This window comes from Gobio gobio, assembly GCF_949357685.1.
Source record: "Gobio gobio genome assembly, chromosome: 10".
Classification (NCBI taxonomy): domain Eukaryota; kingdom Metazoa; phylum Chordata; class Actinopteri; order Cypriniformes; family Gobionidae; genus Gobio; species Gobio gobio.
Genome location: NC_137116.1, coordinates 43748058 through 43768693, shown reverse-complemented (window position 1 = coordinate 43768693; position 20636 = coordinate 43748058). Strand labels below are relative to the sequence as shown.

Genomic DNA, 20636 nt, shown 5'->3' with positions numbered 1-20636 from the left:
GTGTAGAGTCATCATTCATTTAGTACTTGAAGTGACGCTTCAGTAGCGAGGATATCATTTCACTTGATTCAATTCCTCTGTCCTCTCGTCTTTTCCTTGCGTCCTTCCCTCGCACCCTGAAGGGGTGGAGATAAGACGCGTGGAAAGGAAGATAGGAAAGGAAACGAGAATGCACAAATAAGAATTGAGAAGCACCCCTAAAGGGGCCATTCACACAGACCGCGGTTTTCTATTGCCTTGCGCTACTTTCCCATTGTTTTTTGTAAACACGCTCAACTACGGCAAGGGAAAAGTCAACCACAAAATTATTATTTTATTGTATAACAAGAACGAACAACATAGGCCAGGGGTGTCCAAACTCGGTCCTGGAGGGCCACTGTCCTGCAGGGTTTAGCTCCAACTTGCCTCAACACCTGTCTGGAAGTTTCTAGTATGCCTAATAAGACCTTGATTAGGTTGTACAGGTGTGCTTAATTGGGGTTGGAGCTAAACTCTGAAGGACAGTGGCCCTCCAGGAGCAGGATTGGACACCCCTGACATAGGCCTACAATACAGAGGATCACAGTGTATTATTATCCATTACATTCATAATAGCATCAAAGGAAACAACAGAAAAACAACAATGTTTTAACAACATTAAAAATAACAAAAATAAACTATACTGGGGAAAACTCACAACAAAAAAAATCCAAAAAGAGAAGAATTCAAAAATTCTATACATCCGTTTCGCTCTTTATTTCTTGCATCTGTTAGGGCCTAAATATAATGTTTAAGTTCAGTTTTAAATAATATAATGTTAGGTTTATTATTTGTCCATTTCTGTTTGGGTAGCCTACACGTTATTTTCCATACGTAATTATCAAGTTAACCACCAAATTTTGCTCCAACCTCTTATTTTTGTAAAACAAAAATATATCTTTACCAGATAGATCTTTAGTTTTGTGAATTTAAATATCAGATAATCAACATCAATCCAACATAAACATTAAATGAATAAATGTTTTATGGATTCTTCTTGTTTTACAAAAGATGCATGTTGTCTCCATGTCCCTAAAACATCTTGAGACTTGTTTCACTGGAAATCAAATGAATAACCGTATATGTAATTTCTTTAATTTTATTGGTGAGACAGTATTTACTGGGTAAACTCCAGCAGTCCTCTTTCCATTCAATCTGATGATTATACATTAAGTACCACAAAATGATTGATATTATACATGATTTAGAAATTACTTTACAAAAACGTATTGAAATGATGGTACACAGTGTGCGTACGTGGGGAGTTGCTGATCGGAGTTGCCATAATGTGGTAAATAAACTGAAACTGGATTTGAAATAGGTTTTACAGACTTGAGGACAAAATTTTGATTTAACGTCACATTTATTTCACATAAAGCAAATAAAAAATAAAATTCATACGACTAATTCAAATGGGGAGAAAACAGAAGTTTCACTTCTGCTGTGACAAACCCTAATAGCAAAGACATTACAGTCAAAAAGCACTGAGGTTTCTACAAAATTGCCATATCAAAACATTCACATTTGAAATGAAAGCTTAACCTGGTCGGCAACAGCAATACAGATGTTACGATGTCAAAGATCATCCAGCTTTACAAACAAATCCAGGCACAACAGCTATAGTCCAGTTCAGTTAGAGGTTGCCAGATCATCATGATAAATAACCATTCATGAACTCCAACAGCCCACACATTTATATACATGTTCAGTAGGACATCTGTGTTGGTGACACTGTAAACATTGTGGTGGATTTAACATACGTCTCAGTTTCACTTTCCTTAATATTGTTACCACGATTTGTTAGTACTGAATAAAAGTTTTTCTTTTTTTAAAGAATGAAAGATTTTTTTTTTTACTTCTGGGCAATCTGGTAGAAAACCAACAGCTAAATTTGATAAATGATATTTGGTCTGTAGGGGGAATTTGGTATAAAGCATTTGTGGCCAAATACAGAGGTTAAACATTTTCTTAATCCTAATTGGTTACTTTACCAGAAGAAATACCTGTGTAATTAATGTTATTTGCTCTCATTTTTTTAAGTTGAGAGCTATAAATAAATAAATAAAAAACTGCAGCAAAACCTATCACACTGAAAAACAAAACAAAAAAAGTGATTAATAGTCAACATTTTGCTTATTTTTGGAATGGCAGCCAATGTAAAATTGTCATGTTATGATCAATACTGTTAAGATTATGCTTCAAGATTGTTTTGCTTTACCTGAATAGGCACAAACAGATGAATGTCAAATATTTTGGATTTATAAAATAAAAAAACACATGCATGTAAAATGTGCGAAGAGATTTAAAGGGGTAGAGATACAACAGGGTGTCTTTTTCCCCTCCATACACTTCCTTCCTAAAGATCCATAACGTTTTGCTTTACAGATCCGGTGATCAATGAGCTAGGATACTTTTCTTTTCCCAGAGTCATTTCCTGGCTTTGGCAGAGTTTACGTTGGCGTTTTTATAATTGTTTAAGGCCTGACCGTGAAGGTCAGCTGTCTGTGTGTTTCTGCCAAGCATGACAATGAAGAAGATACTGTAGCTAATCTATAGATGCATTTAATGAACCACTGTAGCCCATTTAAAAACCATTCGAGAACCATGGTCCACCACAGTTCTGTCCCTGATAGAATTTAAAAATGGGTCTAAGGTTAAAACACGAGGTTTTAAAATCAGTAAAGCAATGTAAATATATGGAGGTGATTTTATTGTAGAAATCTTTAAAACCTATTTTAAAACGTCAGCTCTGCTGGTATTTAATATTTATTTATATATATGGTTTTAAGAGTGAAACACCAATATAAAATATACCTGTATACATGTTTCTGTTTACAAAAAGTGGCACATACACCACTCTATTGAGAATCAGCGAAACTGTACAATAAGAAAATGTCAGACAATGTACAAAAGTGTTTTGTGATGGTTGTAGTTTATTTTTTCAACCAATGGCTGGTGCTGGAGCCAACCAAACTGCAAAAATACTTCTAAAAAAAATCCAATAAAGCTCAGGTTTATTCTGCTTGATAAAAGCTTATCCCACTTAGTAAGGTTCACTTGACAGGAAATAAAACTCTTACCTTTGCAACAATGAAACAAATCACAAAGATGACCAAAAGAGAAAGGGGTTCGCCAAGGAAACAAGGAAAAACCTTTTTGTGGTTGTTGTTTCCTCCGTCAATGGATGTAAAATAACTACGTTCTTTTTAAAGCAACTGAATTTCATCAAATGATCAAAATTGATCAATATCCTTTGAACATGTAAGATTAACAATGGGGAAAAGGAAAGAAAGAAAAATAAATGTCAAATACATTTTTCCAGGAAGCTTAAGAGTTGTTTAAATGAAAACAAATCTAAACTCAAATGGAGAAAGTCAGTCCCATTCAGACTGTGCCTCGTTTTGAATCTGTTCTGCTCAGTACAATATGATGTCCATTAAACTCTTCTGGAAAAAGAACAGAAAAAATCCATCTCAAATGCATTGTGTGATTGTTCTTTTATGCATCAAGTTCAATCCTCCATACTTGACTGGTTCCCGCTGGTGGCATGAACCGAAGTGACCTCTGCAATTTGCCGTTGTAACTTGTGAGAGATGGAGAGGGTGTCATCTTCACCTTCAAGATCTCGTTCCGACTCCCTCTCCCTCTTTCCTGTCACGCTTCCTCCTTTGTGCAGCAGGTGTCCTGCAGAGAGCGCACGTCACACATCTCTTGGTTGCCACACTGGTTGCCAACAGTCGCTTGCATTAAATTCAAGGTTCTAATGTTTGTCTACAGAACGACCACTGGCTCTGCTCTGTGCCCCCCTACCTAAACTCACTACGTCAGACATATGTGCCCTCCAGAAGCTTGTGTTCTGCAAGTGAACGGCACCTTGTAGAGCCATCTCAAAGAGACACAATCAATTTCACAGACCTTTACCTGGACTGTTCAGAGCTAGTGGAACGACCTGCCTAATTCAACCCGAGCTGCTTTCAAGAAATGACTGAAGACGCATCTTTTTTTCATCAACACATGACCCGTGTATACTATACTAATACTACCACTTACTATTCTATTATATTTCTATTCCAACCTTTTTTTCTTTAATAAAAAAAGTGTGATACATGTACTGTGCTAGACTAACTGGGCCTTATTACAGCACTTGCCTATTGTTGATTTGATTGCTTCTATTGGTTCTCCTTATTTGGAAGTCACTTTGGATAAAAGCATCTGCTAAATGATTCAATGTAAATGTCCTGCTGAACACCACATCGAATATTGAAAATACATAAAAGCAAGCATATGTTAAAACCTTTCCTTAAAGCAACTTCCTCAAAAACGTTTGTGTTTAACTGTATTATACTCATATAACATACATGTCCATTACCTGAATGTTGAGGGCCTGCCATGTCATGCGAGACATTACATTGGTAAATTCGACTGTTGTTCCCCGTGTCAGGCATATGATGGTATCCTTGGAAACAAGCAAGACAGAAGAAACGCATGAAAAAAAAATCTTATAAATGTAGGGGTGTAACGGTACACAGAAGATGTCACGGTTCGATACGAGTTCAGACAGCAAGGAAAAATGGTCTAATTCTCACTATTAACTAACTATTAACCTACGACTTTTACCTCAAACCCCCGTATTAGTACGTTTAGGTATTGGGTAGGATTAAGGGATGTAGAATAAGGTCATGCATTTTATAAGTACTTATAAACAGCCAATATCCTAGTAATATGCATGCTAATAAGCTAGTTAATAGGGCTGGACCAGAATATTTGTTCGGTGGATTGGTTTTCAATTTTCAATTTTGGCGTTCGAATATTTATTTTTGTTTCACACACCTGGGATCCCCCTCGAAACGGTTCTCATTCACGCTTGAATATATGTTTACATTATAAAATCTGGCGAAATAAAATACTCTTAATTTAAGCTTACATAAGAATTAACTGAAAACGTGCACCGTGAATGACAGTGTGCGGCCGTGCGCATTTTACTTTCGGTTTAGAATTAGCACCAATTCGTAGCACCAAATTAATCTCGAGATTCCTGCCTTTATTAGAGAGAAGAATATGTCAGCCCCCTCCCTGCGAAACTTTGAATATTCTGTGTCGATTACTACCGAAGCTTCGAAGCCAAAATTTTTTTTTTTTTATCTGGACCAGCCCTACTAGTTAATAGTGAGAATCGGACCCTTAACTAAAGAGTTACTGGAAAAAAACATCAAATCCCAATGCTAGGTTTCTTTTCTTTTCTTTTGAACAGGCAGTATTGCAAATTACAGTTTGTTCCACCGAGCGGCATTTAGTCCGCCCTGAGGTAGTTGGTACAGTACAGTCTCCTATAGTCTATTAAGCACTAAGAAACAGAATGCACTCAAGCATACCGGTAGGTCATATTTTTTTGTAAAAAAACAAAAGGTTTTTGGTCACAATCAGCTACAAAACTGAAAAGCATCTTGTGTTATAAAAGTACAAAATCAATAGAATGAAAAATTTTATTTGTGCATTAGCACACTTAGAGTGTTACAATTTGCTCCATTTAAATTATATTTAAACATAAGCCCAACCCTCCTATACTTAAGTTGGAGTGGGAGTGCCTTTCAAAGTATGCTCCTTTGTCCATGAGCACAGAAAGTGTGCATCGAATGCATCTAAGGCCCGGTCCCAAATGGCACCCTAAACCCTAACGGTCTTCCTCAGAGTCTGCACTTTCACAACGTAATGGCGCTTTGACTGCCGGGAAGAAGTCCGCTACGTGACCCGCACCAGTGCAGGCTCGGCAGAAGTGCGCATCGAGGGCGCATATCGACCGCAAAGGGGGCGCTCGCCCGCACCCTTCTGAGACCTAAAATGACAAATGGGACACTCTGCGGTCTCGTGGACTTAACGGACACGCACACGCAACGGCCATTCTGACTGTATTCGTCGTCTGACTGCATACCGTGACGGTTCGGGACGAACAAATGTACCGTTACACCCCTATTATAAATGTTTTGCAGCTAATTTTTCAAACAATCTTTTACAACTATACATCTAGTAGTGCATTATATTAGTGTGCAAGGTGGCACCTAATTGCTGCTGTTTTTGTTGCTGAACTCCACTTGGTCCCTGGTGCTCTTCATTGTCAAAATTCAGCCGAATACTCCCACTCCTGTTACCACTGGCAACAGAACTGCCCGATACAGCTGGTGCTATTGGGATATCACAAAGTCAATTTACATCACATCAGTACGGAGCTCTGCACATGACATGCGGGGGAAAAACCCAAAGATAATGTGGGAGCAGATTCTTCATTTATGGCAACAAAATGTTCTTGTTTTTCCCTCTGCATGCCATGTGCGGGGTGCACGTTTTCTAAATTCCTTCATTTCTTCAAATAAATAAAATATAATATTACAATATATAATATTATATAATACTATATCACTTTTTTTTATTAAATGATATTATATAATTGTATTATCATCAATTATTCAAGATTTGCTTTTAAGTGAGCCAAAAAGTTAATTTTAACCATTATTATCTATGAGTATTTCTAATGATATGCTTCAAGATTAAATAATTCAAGATTTGTAATTTCAAATAAAGTGAGAAAAACAATGACTTTTACCTGGTGTATTGGTCCCGAACTGCTGTTCCCCTGGGGAGTATGCCATCCCATTCCCATTTCCATTATGTGTGGATGGTACGGAGGCCAGAAGTCCTGGAAAAACATAGAAAGTAGAATTATCCTCCACTGCTATAATGCACAAATAGATTTGCTAGCACTTACAACACTTTTACTCTATTTCCACATACAGCCATTTCTGAAGTCTTAATTGCACAAGGCTTCTTTCCAGGGATAAACGTGATTGCACGTAACCTAGCTATTTGTTACAAGACAAAAATTCTTGCCAAGTCCTCTGTAGCGTGAAAGTTGTTGGTAGATCTGCTTCATCCTCTCGATGTTGAGGCGGCTCGCTTCGGCATGGTTTACCATGGGTTTGGGGTAGTGGACGCCGATGATGCACTTGGCAGCGGCCTGCACTGAGTCTGGGGCATTCCATGGGTCATAGATATATTTGGCAGGGAAACCTCTGAGAATGGGTAAATATCGTCTGAAAGAACAAAGAGAATAAACCAGTCTCATCATAAACACGAGGAAGGTTACACAAGATGGTTTTTGGGTTTCCATGTTTGGGCATGTGGTTACAAAAAGAATGCGGTTTCTCCGATTACAACAAGCGCCAAGACTGCAGCATGAGTTAGTGATTAATTTACAAGAATCTCAAAATGGTACTATAATTTAGGAAAAGTCCCATTTAACTGCATTATCATATATGTGAATTTATGGATATGTGCCAATTAATACTACTAATGTAACGGTCAACACAACACCATAACAACAACAACAAAAAGAAAAAGAACTGAAAAATTCAGTAAATCAGGACTTGCATCACTCCTCCAGGTCCCGCGGACAGAAAAGGCCACCTACCTAAGGTGCTCCACCTTACCAGAGCATGGGGACAGAGGGCTGCAGGAGGCACGGCTTGCAGACAGGCGGACGCAGTTTAAACAGGGCTACAGGTCCCGCCTGTGCTGAGACACTACGGAGATTCCTACTACAACACGCATTAGAAAGAGGCAGTGACCAAGCCCTCCCAATCCAATGACCAAGCACTCTCCCACAACCCCATCCCACCCGCTTCAACAAATCGAAACTGAGTGAGAGGTTCAGGTTCGCTCCCTGCCCCTCGCACTGCCACTGATCGCTTTTGAGACGACAGTGACCCCAAGCCAAAGCAGAGAAACCTGTTAGCCGCCAAAGGAAAAATGCAGTATACTGTCCTGAGCTGCTGGGTGGCTCCCTCTTTTCGCCAAGATACCAGAACCCTTTTACCCGGAAGGCTCACATCCTGCCTGAACAAGCAAACAACAAACACGTTACATCTACAGATGCAGAGTGAGAGACTTCATTGGGACGGTGTTGTGTTGTGTTGAAGGCCAGGACTTTTGTTCTCTTGCACAAGCAGGGCTGCATTCAACGCCTAGAGGAATCTTTCAAAAAGAGTTTGATAAAGATGAGTTCTCCAGAGCTAGATTGAAGTCATTTGCTCTAGCTTTGGGCCTCACTCCCACTCTGGGGGAGTTGCACTCTGGGAAATGCATTGTGGCTCTCTATGCATTGAAAACAGACCAGGTATATTTCCCTACCGAGCAGTTTGATGCTTCCAAGCTAAAGAACAGGCTACTACATTTCCCGCTGATAAAGCATCAAGCTTCAACCAGATTCACAGCTAACAGGTTTCCAAATGCTTTGGCTAAGAATGGCTTTCGTCTTAAAACCAATCAACCACAATTCACAAAGGGGAAAGGGAAAGCTGAACTTTTCACCCAATCCGTAAAGCAAATACACAGAAACACAAAAACATACAAGCTTTTGGCCAACATTCGTATGAGCTACAGTAAACCTGGTGACAAATGTTTACAAGCAAACATCTGTTCCTTGACGTGGCCTATAAAGAGGACAATGTGTTGGGAGAATACCAAAATCCTGGAACACCAAATACTGGAACTGGAAGGCCTTAGGTTAAAAAAGGTAGAGCAAAAAAGAAACTACATGGGACAGGCTTGCTTTCCTGACTAATTTATATAGAAAAGGTACTTAAAACACAATTCTAGACCTCAAATGATATGGTTTTGGATCTCAGTGAGATATACTGTAAAGACAAATGCTGCCCTGTGGTACAATAATAGTTGTGTACTGTATTTACATTCCTCTAATGGAGATACTTTTAAGTTGTTTCCTCGTTTTATTCATCTGTCCTTCCATGTGGTTAATTTTTATGCATTCTAGCTTTTAAACAAAGGACCTTTGGTGAAAGCAGGTGATTCAGCCTGGAATTAGTGTGCATGTTTGGGAACGTTACCAACCTAATGAAATCGCCGTTAGGGTCAGTGCGTCTGCCGAAACCCACTGGACAGTAGCAATGAAAGAACTGTTGAAAGAAAGAGCTACAGGAGAGCCACATCCAGCTGCCTGCGTTCACGCTCCAGTCAGCATCCAAAAGAAGCTCCTCAAACACCTGTCAATCATAACTACCATTACTCTGCAACCGATCAGAGATGATTGATATCAAGAAGTCATTCAGACCCATTAAAATGAGACCCATTTACACTACTGTTCAAAAGTTTGGGGTCAGTCAATAAAGCTTTTTTTGTTGTTCATGGCTAATAACTTTATTTTAAACTGAAAATGAAATGGGGGAAAAAAATACTTCAGCAAACAAGGCTGCTAAAAAGTAGATGGTCACTCTAAAACCCAAGGTCTTTACACTCAAGTGTGACCATCTGCCATATTTTTATAACCCCTCTTTATAGCTGGCAACCTTTCTGACATGACAAGTGCCATTTTCAAATTCCCCAATCCCTCTTCAATAATTATATACACAATCCTTATCAAACAATTTTCATGTATTCAAAGCAGACCATTCTGCATCACCGCCATGAGCATGAGTGAGACCGAGCTACTCAACAGACCCATGCAGGGCAACCCACTGAAAGAGCACCACGGATCAACTTGTACTGACTCAACTTGTACTTGCTGCAATAGGGTGCACATGTAAATGGAGCTAACCCTGCTCTAAAAAGAGTTAACATTTTAGATTTCACAGACCCCGCAGTATGATCATCCATGAGCAAGGGACCCTCCCTAAAATGTAAAAGGAAGCTATATATTTTAATGCAGAAACAGCCAATTTGTACTGTGCAAAATTAACATTACAAATTAGTTTTTTTTACTCAATATAGTAATGTACTGTTATCTATCATTTTAATCATTTTAATCCAATTTATTTTTATTTTCAAATTCTAATCATGTGTAAGAGATGCACCTTCATGCCCTCTTCCCAACTGATCCACAGGTCTCCACGAGTGAGAAAACAAGCGACAGCATGACGAGCCAGGTGGTGGATCCAGCCTTCCTGCCGCAACTGGGTCATAATGGCATCAATCCAGGGAAAACCTGTCTTAGCTTCAGCCCATTTGGCCAAAGCCTCTGGGTTCTTGTCCCAGGGGATGCGCACACATATCGGGTTGCCTTCCATCTTATCAAATCTTGGGTTGGTGGTGGCAGCAGTGTAGAAAAATTCCCTCCACAGCAGCTGACCATAGAGGGAGAGTGGAGGAGTGCTGGTTTTCTTTACCTGAAAGCAGAATTTCACACATAGATATTTAGATGAATTTATACTTATGCAAACAGTATATTGCCACATGGTTATCTAACATATAAAGCATTTTTAGTTGAATTAAGCAAAGAAAAACATTACTATACAAGATGTATAGTATACCATTACAGTCCACCCCTAATCGATACACCTGTATTGAAAAGTGAAATGATATGAGCACACTAGGTTTATACGCAGATAGTTAGTGTAGAATAATGTCTGTACCTTCCTGTAGAGGTCTGTGAGTTTAAAATAGAAGAGGCGGCAGGATAGGCAGCCGAAACGGAGGTAGGGACTCAGGCCAGTCGGACTGGCCAGCAAAGAGTTTGCATTCATTCTGGGTCTTTCAAAATTTGCAACCCAAGCCTGGAAAAACAAGGAGGGAAAATGTAAAGTCTGGTCTGCTATTAAGGAGCACATGGCAACAATTTAAAGATTTTTTAAAATGAAACATATAGGCAGCACATGTTGCAATCGCAACATTATATTTAAAAGGATGGTCCACCAAAAATATAAATTCTGTCATTTACTCACCCTCATGACACACATGAAGATATTTTTAACACCGAAGATATTTTGAAGAATGTTGGTAACTAAACCATTTTGGTTCCCATTGACTTCCATTTTACAACTTTTACGGTTTCAATTTTTCAAAATACGTTCTTTTGCAGAAGAAAGAAATTTATAGAGGTTTAGATAGATATGACGTGAGAAAATAATGACAATATTCATTTTTGGATGAACTATTTCTTTAAGGTGGTGCTTTAAATATATATATCGGTCTGACTCGGAATTATTATTTATAATTATTTTATATAACTACTTAATGAGATAATTATATAAATTGTTATAATGATATTATAATTATGTAATTATCATTATTATTTTTGCTTTTACTTCACTTTCAGCCTGTTAAAGTTTTGTTAAAGCTTAACAATGGCCTAATATATCTGAAAAGGTACATATATGCATCAATAACTGCAAAACCGGGCCTTTATAGTGAAAATTAATTGTTGTAAAACCACTTGTTTTAGCTGTTAAACACCACTTGGCATATGGCCCCAGTTAACCAGAGTTTTGACTCCGCTGCTATACATCAATATATGATCACACCTTTCGCTCCAGATGCCTTTCAATCCTTGTTAATGCCTCCGTTTCACCTCCTGGCCAGACAGCAGAAGGTAGTCCCTCGATGTCAAATCCTGATTCAAGATAATGCAGGTTAAAGAACTAATACAAAACTTGCATAACCTGATGGGTTCTCGAGTTGCAGTTTAGCTAACTCGTGAATATGTGTTAGATCACAGGAAATGGACACAGTGATTGTAAAATTTAGGTCAAGTGCATTTCATTTAAAAAATGTCTCTAATATACTGGGAATTCAAATTAAATTTTAAATCACCATTCCAAACTGACTTAACTAAACAGAAATTTACCTGAAACCTGACAGATAAAGCTCACTCTCATTCAACTCACCTAGTTCTTCCAGGGAGGGTACACCATATTTGTCTCCATGGTCTTCAGAGACAGGTGTGACACAGCAGCCCATAATGGTGTTGGAGAGGGTTTCCATTGGCATCTCCGGTGGGTCTATCCGGCTGATCAGAGTCTGGAAACGTTTGTATGTGAGGGGAGGCTGACCACCATTTAGTTCAATGACCCTGAAATAATGGAGAGGGCATAAAATAGAATATAGCAAAATAAATCCAATGAAAAATAATATATAACAAAACTAATGGTCAAATAGAAGTGATGTTAGATTTTAAATGGGTAAATATCATCAAAGCTGAAGTGTGTTCTTTCTGTGATATTAGCAACAGCAAAAATGAGCTTATTTGAATAAATAAATAGATAAGTAAATATCAAACATGCTTCCAGAACTCTCCCCGAGTACCATTTGGTTAAACAAAAGTTATTGTGTTGGGCTATTGGGATGCCACAGTGTTAACACTTTTTGGGGAAATCAACCTATAAATGGCTTACTTATAATTGCACATTTAGCAGGTATAGGAGAAAGTATGTAAACATCAAAAATGTTCAGATTTAAGAAATAACTCTTACTTCTCAAGGTTGTAAAGGGTGTGTGAGATCTTGACAATGACTTCAACTCCAGCCTCCATCGCCAGCTTTTTAATAGCTGCATCCCTCTCCTTCCCAAATGGCTCAAAGTCATACTCGAAGGTCAACCTGGATATTTTCCACTCCTGCAAGAACAGATAGTTGCTCAAAAAAGTCAGGGCATGGATTGAACTAAATTGTAACGGGTAGCTTTCAGAAAGGTTCGTTAAATTAGACCAATGAATTTCACCTTGAAAAGGCGTGGAAAAACATTGGCTGGTTGTCCTCGGATGACAAAAAGGCGGGAATTGAGTTTTCTTAGACTGGAATCAAGATCCTCCAGGCACTGCAGGAGAAATCTGTCAGGGAAAAATTGAAATCGAACATGAAGCGTTTTAAAATATAATTTCTACAATGAAAAAAAAAACAATTAAAGAGCACCACCTAAAATTATTGGCATCTACAGCTTTATCAAACAATATTTTGTGCTTTACGAATGTAAAATGTAATTGTATTATTTTCTTTTCACTATAAAAGCATACCCACCTCCAATGCATGATTCTAATAAGAGTCAAATATACCAATACGTATATAGTGAACATCGTAGTGAATAGATGGTACTGAGATGTCCTGATTCGACTTGACCAGGTACTTGGCCTTAAAAGTTTGAGAACTAATGATCTACAGCAAAGCCCTGAGGCTTTACCTGTTCTGCAAGCTGTCCCTCAAACATACAGGCACTTAGAGTTTCCATTCACAAATCTGTTCATTCATTAACTGTTTAAAACATTAGGAGCTTAACTGCTATTTCCTCTCTACACATCTGCCTTACCAGCTAAAGGGACATAAGTACTATCAGCAAACAGATGCACACTGTGCACTTGGATAAAGAGGTCATATTTAGTTTTAACTTTATTTATCAATTACATATTAATTGATATATCTTTATTGTTTTATTCAGTGGACATTTTATTTTAACCAAATAATGCACTTGTACTTTTGACATTATATTTTGTTTTATTTATTCAAGCCCACTCAGTTGGCATCATCAAATATGAGTGAAGAAGAGCAGATAGAATAGTCCGATAGACCCATCTTGTTGTTGTTTTTTCTTCATTAATGTGGCTCTAGTATTTGTCTGAAAGGCCTGTCCGACCTTCTATCCATGTCTGTTATTTGGTCCTAGAGTCCTGACTGAGCACAAAGTCAGACTGTCAGCAACCAAAGCCCTGATTAGGGACCAGACCGGGACAAAGCTCCCTATGCTCCAGATCCAGGCTGACCAGTCACCACACTGACACAACTGCACAACTCTACCAATACACACACACCTGCTTTCATGAAATCCAAAAAAATAAGACAGAACACAAAAACTAATAACTATTTGGAGTGTGAGGATGGAAAAAAACAATTTTCCAGAATGCTGCCCTGTCATACATTATTCCTTATGTAACTGTCCTGGCCTAGATTTACAGTACACATGGTCTCCACCACTGGAGGCCATAAAATTAGCCCAGTGACCTCTTTTCAACAATAACAACACTCTCAATGCCTAGTCTGAGAAAAGATCACATCCTTGTATTGCCGTTCCCTCAAATCACGTGAAAACAGACGTGGGACAATAGAAGGTTCAGTCTTTTAAAGGGGACCTGTTATGCAAAATTCACTTTTGTATGGTGTTTGGACATAAATGTGTGTTTGTGTGTTAGAAATGTGTGTACACAACCACCCTACAGTGATAAAAAAAAAAATCCACCCACACCTTTTTTTTAAATCCCCATAAATCATAAACAGTGTCTCCCAACGATTGGTTTTCAGCCATGGGGCTGGTGTGACGTCACATCAGCAACAGGCCCTGCTGTTAAAAAATAAAAATTGCTTTTTTTCTATTTTAATTTATTCCTGTGATGGCAAAACTGAATTTTCAGCATTATTACTCCAGACTTCATATGACCCTTCAGAAACCATTCTGATTTAGTGCTTAAGAAACATCTCTTATTATTATCAATGATGAAAATAGATGTGCTGATTTTTCAATAAAAAGTTAAGTTGTATTTGAAAATAAATGTATTTACGGTCACTTTTGGTCAATCAAATGTCTCCTTGTTAAATAAAGGTGTTAATTTTTTTCAGATACCAAACTTTTGGACGGTAGTATAAATGTAATTTACCTGCGGCTTTACACTGAAAATGATACTATGTATAGAATATTTAAATATTCAAGCACAATAGAGAACGCAATTGGGTTCTCAAACGCTGTGTAAAAAGTTGTGTGCGCGGAACACACTTCCGAAGCACATGCAAATGAGTTATCTTTCTTGTCTTGCACTTGAATGGACAAATTCACACAGAGTCTTAAGTGAATGTAAACAGTTGAGAAATAAATAGCATGTGTAACACTACATTCGATCCGGACATTCGGTCTTAAAGTGACAGCAGCCTAATCTCTCAGCTGTCTGTGTCATTAAAGTTAATCAAACAACAAAGGACAAAGAAAAACAAAATCCCTCACTGCTCTTGACTGAATAACTTCTGTAACTTTAATAAAGATTAATCTATATTTAATTTATAGCGAAGACTATGCAGTGTTATTTTAGATGTGATTATTTAATTTCTGTACCTGAAAACCTTGAAAAGCATTGTTTATTTCAATTATATGTTTGTTCGATTAAGGTTGCATGGGTCAAACACAATTAAAACCATAACTATTTTAATTTATTTACTACTTTTTTGTGGTAGGGTCAGTGAAAATTTTGGAAGAGCTAGTAAAAAGTCGAAAAAAATCCTTAGCGTTGAGCCCTGAGTTATCATTAACTCAATCAGTTACATCAGTTGTGTCAACGTGGTTTACTGAGTTACTGCTAATTGTGTAGTGCAAGACATCAAGTGTATTTTTGACATGATGCACTGACATGAAACAACATGCCTTTACTGAGGATAATGACTAGTGACCATGATAGCAGTGAAGACAAAGAATCCTAAATGAAGCTAACTTATTTTTACAACGTGACCTGCAACCTCCTCTCCTGCATTAAAGTAGCTAAACTTGGAGCTCGACAGGTGTTTTAAGACTGCAGAGGCCATCTGAACACTGCAGTTGACAATGACAAATCCAGTCACGGGTGCTTCATCTTTTAATCTGGTGAATTAGCTCTCGTTAACATGCGGTCAGAGGGCTCCACAGTGCAAGCTTTTCACTCGCATTTGAAACTAAAAATAGATGTGTGTGAACTGTAAAATGTATTTAGGAGCATGTGTGCAAATAACATTTCTTAAATATCTTAAATAGTATAAAATGTCTTATTTTAAGAGGTTTTCAATTCGGTTATGTAAAAACAGCGATACAGCCCAATATGATTATTCATCTTTAAAACGCAATTTTTTTATTAAATAAGTAACACGGGAACGACTGAATGAAAATGCACATTCACTCTCTGACAGCAGATGGTGCTGATGGAACAGCAGAAATGAAGCCGTTACCACGGTAACCCGTAAAATTTCTTAACAATATTTAACAGCCATTCCAATTTTTGCATTCTGTGTTTTGTATTTGGTGCTGTGGTGTTCATTTAATAGGCTGTTTATTTTCAAACTTGAACATTTTTACATTTTAATCCGACCTAAAACATGCCCTGGATATTGACTGAAAATATTTGATTCTTTATTGTTGTTCGGTAACACTTTATAATAAGGCTCCATTAGTTAACATCAGTTACCTACATTAAAAATACTATTAATACATTTATTAATCTTACTTCATGTTAATTTGAACATTTACTAAATATTATTAAAATCAACAGTTGTATCTGCTAATTTCAATGGACTTGGACTATGAACTAACAATGAACCCTTGTATTTTTATTAATTAACTTTAACAAAGAGTAAAAACTTCTGTAAATGTAGATGTTGCTCATTGTTAGTTAATGTTAACATACTTAATGCATTAACTAACGTTAACTAATGGGACCTTATTGTAAATCGTTCTTTATAGTTCTTTACACTTTAATCTATTTGAAACATTTGTTTGCTTTATACATTTTTGTGTATTGTTTTGTTGTAATTAAATGTTCATAGTTCTTTTATTGCAAGAAAAAAAAGTTATTAGGAGGACAACACTTTATTCTAATCTAATTCAATATGTGATAATACCATATACAATAGTAAAAACTTCAGCAGTTATCATGATATGAAAATGTTATACCATCACATGCCTAATAATTTTTTTAATGAGCAGAGCTGAATGACAAGCTCTGAGAACAGACTGTCTGATTGTCTTCTGAGATCGAAGCATCTGCTGGTCTCTGACTTGGCCTACTTTCCTCATGACTTACTGTTATGGCACTGGATCAATCTGCATACATGGCCATGCGTGTCATGTGTGGGTATTTGCTTGTTTAAAATAGAAAACAATAGGCATGTCTGACTGCTTACATCCGACTGTAACACAATTCTGAAATCCTATTTGTGAAAGCAGCAGGTGCCTGAATCAAAAGGGGCATTTCCTAATTTTAACCATTGTCTAAATGACTGATTTTGCGTCAGAACCCCAAATCAAGTGGTCACCTAATATAATACTAAAATTGTTTATGGTACAGACATAAAACAAATGTTCTTAAAATCAAATCAAAGAAAATGTATAACATTACCAGGTACTGGACAGACCCAGCAATGCAATATGCCATCTACTACAATATATATCCCATTTTTAGGTCATCACCCAACAGTTAAAAAACTGATGTCATTAGAGAAAATGACATTTCTGTTTTTTTTTTTTTAAATGCAGTTGCATCGACTGATAATAAGGCTGCACCTTTATAATCACCGCAGGCAGGATGTGCCGGTAAAATTGCACAAATTGTAGCAATTTTACAAAATGGTTATTAAATCTTTTGTTTAACCTTTTTTAACATGTAACGTCATGACTTTGAGCGGTCATATTTTACAGTTGGAACAAACAGCAATAGTACATACACAATAGACTGCTTATGTGGTCATCATCTCGTATTTCAGGTTCATGCAACAAAGGGGTTTGTTTTCATTGGAACTGAACGTACAGAAATATAAAAATGCTGATTTCTTCAACACCATGACCTCAATATCAGTTTCTGACCTCAGCACCTGCTACATGACGTTGTTATGTGAATGTGTCAGAAGAAAACACTTTCACTTTAGCAACTAGTTTCCTTGCAGTTGTTATATATGTCAAGGCTACTCTGCTTTTCAAGTTGCATCACACAGTATGCAGTAACAAATAAGACCTAGATAAGTCTAGTTTTTGTTTTTAGTGTTTTTTTGTCCTATAAAACATGCATACATCAGTGCATATAATAACATTACAATTATCACTTATCAATAAATTAAGGTACAGATTCGTAGTGTCTTGAGCTTTTTTGGAAACTGATAACTGACAGATTTGCTTGATTATAAGATGAAAAGATGCTTTCTTATAGAAATGCACTAACCTCCACCTGTTGACCCCAAGGTTGGACGACCCAGCGAACCAGGGATCCAGGAAGTAGACACATCGAACAGTGTCTGCCCCACGCACTGCCTCCAGAAGTGCAGGGTTGTCATGGAGACGGAGTCCCTTCCGGAACCAGTGGATGGAATTAGGGGCCATGTTCACTGAGTCACCCTTCAAAAAATAAATAAATAAATAAATCAGGACAAGTTCATTCATTCTAGTGGCTGTTGATTAATTGGAAAAGATGTCATTGGCAAATGTTTCATATGATCTCAAGCAAAATAATAAAATGAAAAGCCTTAAAACATTTAACTTTTTTGAATAATCACACCCTCATTGAACAGTGTAAAAGTGAAATTACACAACATTTCTGTAAAAAATTAAATAAATAAAAATAAATGAAGAAATTTGGGACCACAATCCCAATTTTATCCTTTCAACATCGTATTCTTAGCATCTTACTGTCAGTTTCATAATTAAAAACAGCATTTCCTGAGATCCAGAGAAAGGGAAATGTTGTAAAAGACTGAAATTGAGGACAATCTCCAAAACATCACCCTTTAACAGAAATGCAATTAAATTATCTACTGACGACATTGTCTGTAAGACTTTTTCTTTCTGTTCTATCTGACAGACATCCGTATCATCACAATAACCTACTCTAATATAGTAAAAAGGATTGCCATTTTGAATTTTTGCTCAGAGACCATTTGGTATAGATTTGAATCTTTTCTCCTTGTCCTGTTTCCGTTCATGACAGAGGAATCCTCCAAATCTGGACTTAAAACCTGTCCATCTGAGCAGTCATTCTGTGACATTCAATTCTTGGCTTTTCTTCAGTCTGACTCAAGATGCATGACGTCTGCATTGGACTGAATTTACCATACTCAATGCCATAAATCAATGCCATACTGTGACATTTATAGAATCCTGTCTGGACATCTTTGAGCCCTGCTTGAATCATACATTATATGCTATAATAGCTAATTATACAGGACATGGTTCACATTTCTATACTACAGGACCACTTAATTTACATGCAATAGCAGTTTATCACATGTTACTTAAAGTGCACAATATACACCAGCCACTATTACACTGTACACACTATATGCAAAACCATAGTTTTTTCATGCACTAGTGAATTTTGAGATTTTGGGCTATTTTGCCATGTTCCATAACTTTCAGACTAGTGGATAAAAACACAATTGTTGTACTACACATTATCTATTCGCATCTGTAGATTTCAATTACGATATATATTTAAAGTCGGTTTTCTCAAATCTCCACTTCAGTAGCACCAAACCTTCTATATTCTGAAAGTTTTTACAGAGGGTTTTGTTCATATATAATTGGCCGATTTTGCTGGCTGCTGACAGCATTTCATGATTTATGAAGTAATAAAAAGAGATCGAGAAGATTTTACCAAAAATAAATTTGCTAACAAAATGAAAAAAATATATATATTTTTGAACCTGGCTTCAGCCAAAGTTCATATTTCTGTTCTGGAAATGTATGGCAATTAGTGCATATTTAATGAGCTAATGCATCATTTACATATTTAAACAAAACATTTCAGAAAACTTGTAATATAAAACAATTGTTTTTAATGTCCTGTAATGAATCAACCTGCTTAATATGCTGATATTTATATTTTACCCAATTCACCTATGGTGTCTGTCTTGCCTTAATATCTAGGCTATTTAAAAAAGACATTTTACCTGACAGTCTACTGAAAATCTGACCTCAATTAAGACTGTCTACCACCAGTAATTTAAACTATTTGTCAGCTTTAAATTTACAACATGGGTAGGACAGAAAATCTAAATGTACTACCAAAAGCACCCACAACCAATCCCTGCACACTTTTAACATTAAAAGAAGAAAGGGGTAACGTTAGGTCAGATTTTCACAATTGCACCCATCTCAAATTACTATTGATTTTTGTTCTCTAATTATAATAAATAATATATTAGAGAACAAAAATATACAACAACATTCACAGTGGCGCGCGACTGGTCACAGACACACTAAGCATCCTGGGGAAGAAATTGGGTCAAGTGACGTTAGGTAAAACTGGCGAGACATTGTAGTTAAAACAGTTAATGTATACATTTCGGGTTCCGCACAAATGTTCCCTAAAAATAAAACGAGATAACCCGAGAAAAGCGTAGACCAATATAAGAAAAACGTTTGAAAACCTTCAATAGGAAAACAAACATGGGAAAGTGGGTCACCGGCTCAAGTTATGTAAGGCGTTGTTTTACAAGGCAATAAATAAAGCCCAAATAAATACATACGAGGCTCGAACGCTTTACCTTTGACCGTTATGTCAGTCCCGAAGACAGGGCCATCTCTTCTCACAATATAGCGAGAGTCTTACAGCTAAAAAAAAAACTATGCTTTTCCAGCGATTCAGTCTGGCTCACAGACAGTCAGGTTGCCTTCCTGAGACGCTCGTGCGCCGCGCCTGCTCCGTTTGGCTCTTTGCTCAGTCTTGCCTGGATCAATGAAACGCTCTCAATGTGGATTTCCTAGTGAGCGCAATATCGCTTCTGATTGGTCGAAACGAGGTCACGGGGTGCGCGGACGCTCACGTTTGGGAAGCATGGAAAAATGAATTGAGGTCATGTGGGGATTAATTGAACGGTGTTTATTGAATAGTTTGAAATATCGAAAATAAGAATACGTTCGAATTCGGCTGTCGGCCGATCTGATCGAAAACTCAAATGTGTGTATATCCTTTCATTGACTCCCTTTTATTTTCCAGTTTCACAGACAAGGCTTAAGCCTATTCCCAGACCCAGGGCCGGCCCAAGCCTTTATGGGGCCCTAAGCAGAATTTTATTTGGGGGCCCCTTGGTGCCACCAATACAATTGACTATTGTCAATTCTTGATAATT

At 37.3% G+C, this 20636-nt stretch overlaps 1 protein-coding gene across 1 annotated transcript; it reads right to left on the bottom strand.

Moving 5' to 3' along the window:
- Positions 1 to 1366: 1366 nt before the first annotated feature.
- cry3a (cryptochrome circadian regulator 3a) lies at positions 1367 to 20278 on the bottom strand. Its single transcript, XM_079827601.1, has 14 exons — positions 20052 to 20278; positions 17732 to 17904; positions 12520 to 12628; positions 12273 to 12415; positions 11688 to 11872; positions 11325 to 11413; positions 10437 to 10577; positions 9879 to 10190; positions 8920 to 9071; positions 6901 to 7103; positions 6617 to 6709; positions 6075 to 6197; positions 4388 to 4474; positions 1367 to 3702 (listed from the first exon to the last, which is right to left on the bottom strand). The coding sequence occupies exons 2-14, from the start codon at positions 17887 to 17889 to the stop codon at positions 3530 to 3532; spliced, it is 1968 nt and encodes a 655-aa protein (XP_079683727.1). The 5' UTR covers positions 17890 to 17904; positions 20052 to 20278; the 3' UTR covers positions 1367 to 3529.
- Between the last annotated feature and the right edge of the window lie 358 nt (positions 20279 to 20636).

Bases quoted from the DNA above. Each gene is read 5' to 3' on its own strand.
- cry3a (XM_079827601.1), bottom strand. From the start codon at position 17,889: ATGGCCCCTAATTCCATCCACTGGTTCCGGAAGGGACTCCGTCTCCAT. The intron at 12,629-17,731 runs GTTAGTGCATTT...TTTCCCTGACAG, and splicing joins CTTGGGGTCAACAGGTGGAG to ATTTCTCCTGCAGTGCCTGG. The intron at 11,873-12,272 runs GTAAGAGTTATT...CCATTATTTCAG, and splicing joins ACCCTTTACAACCTTGAGAA to GGTCATTGAACTAAATGGTG.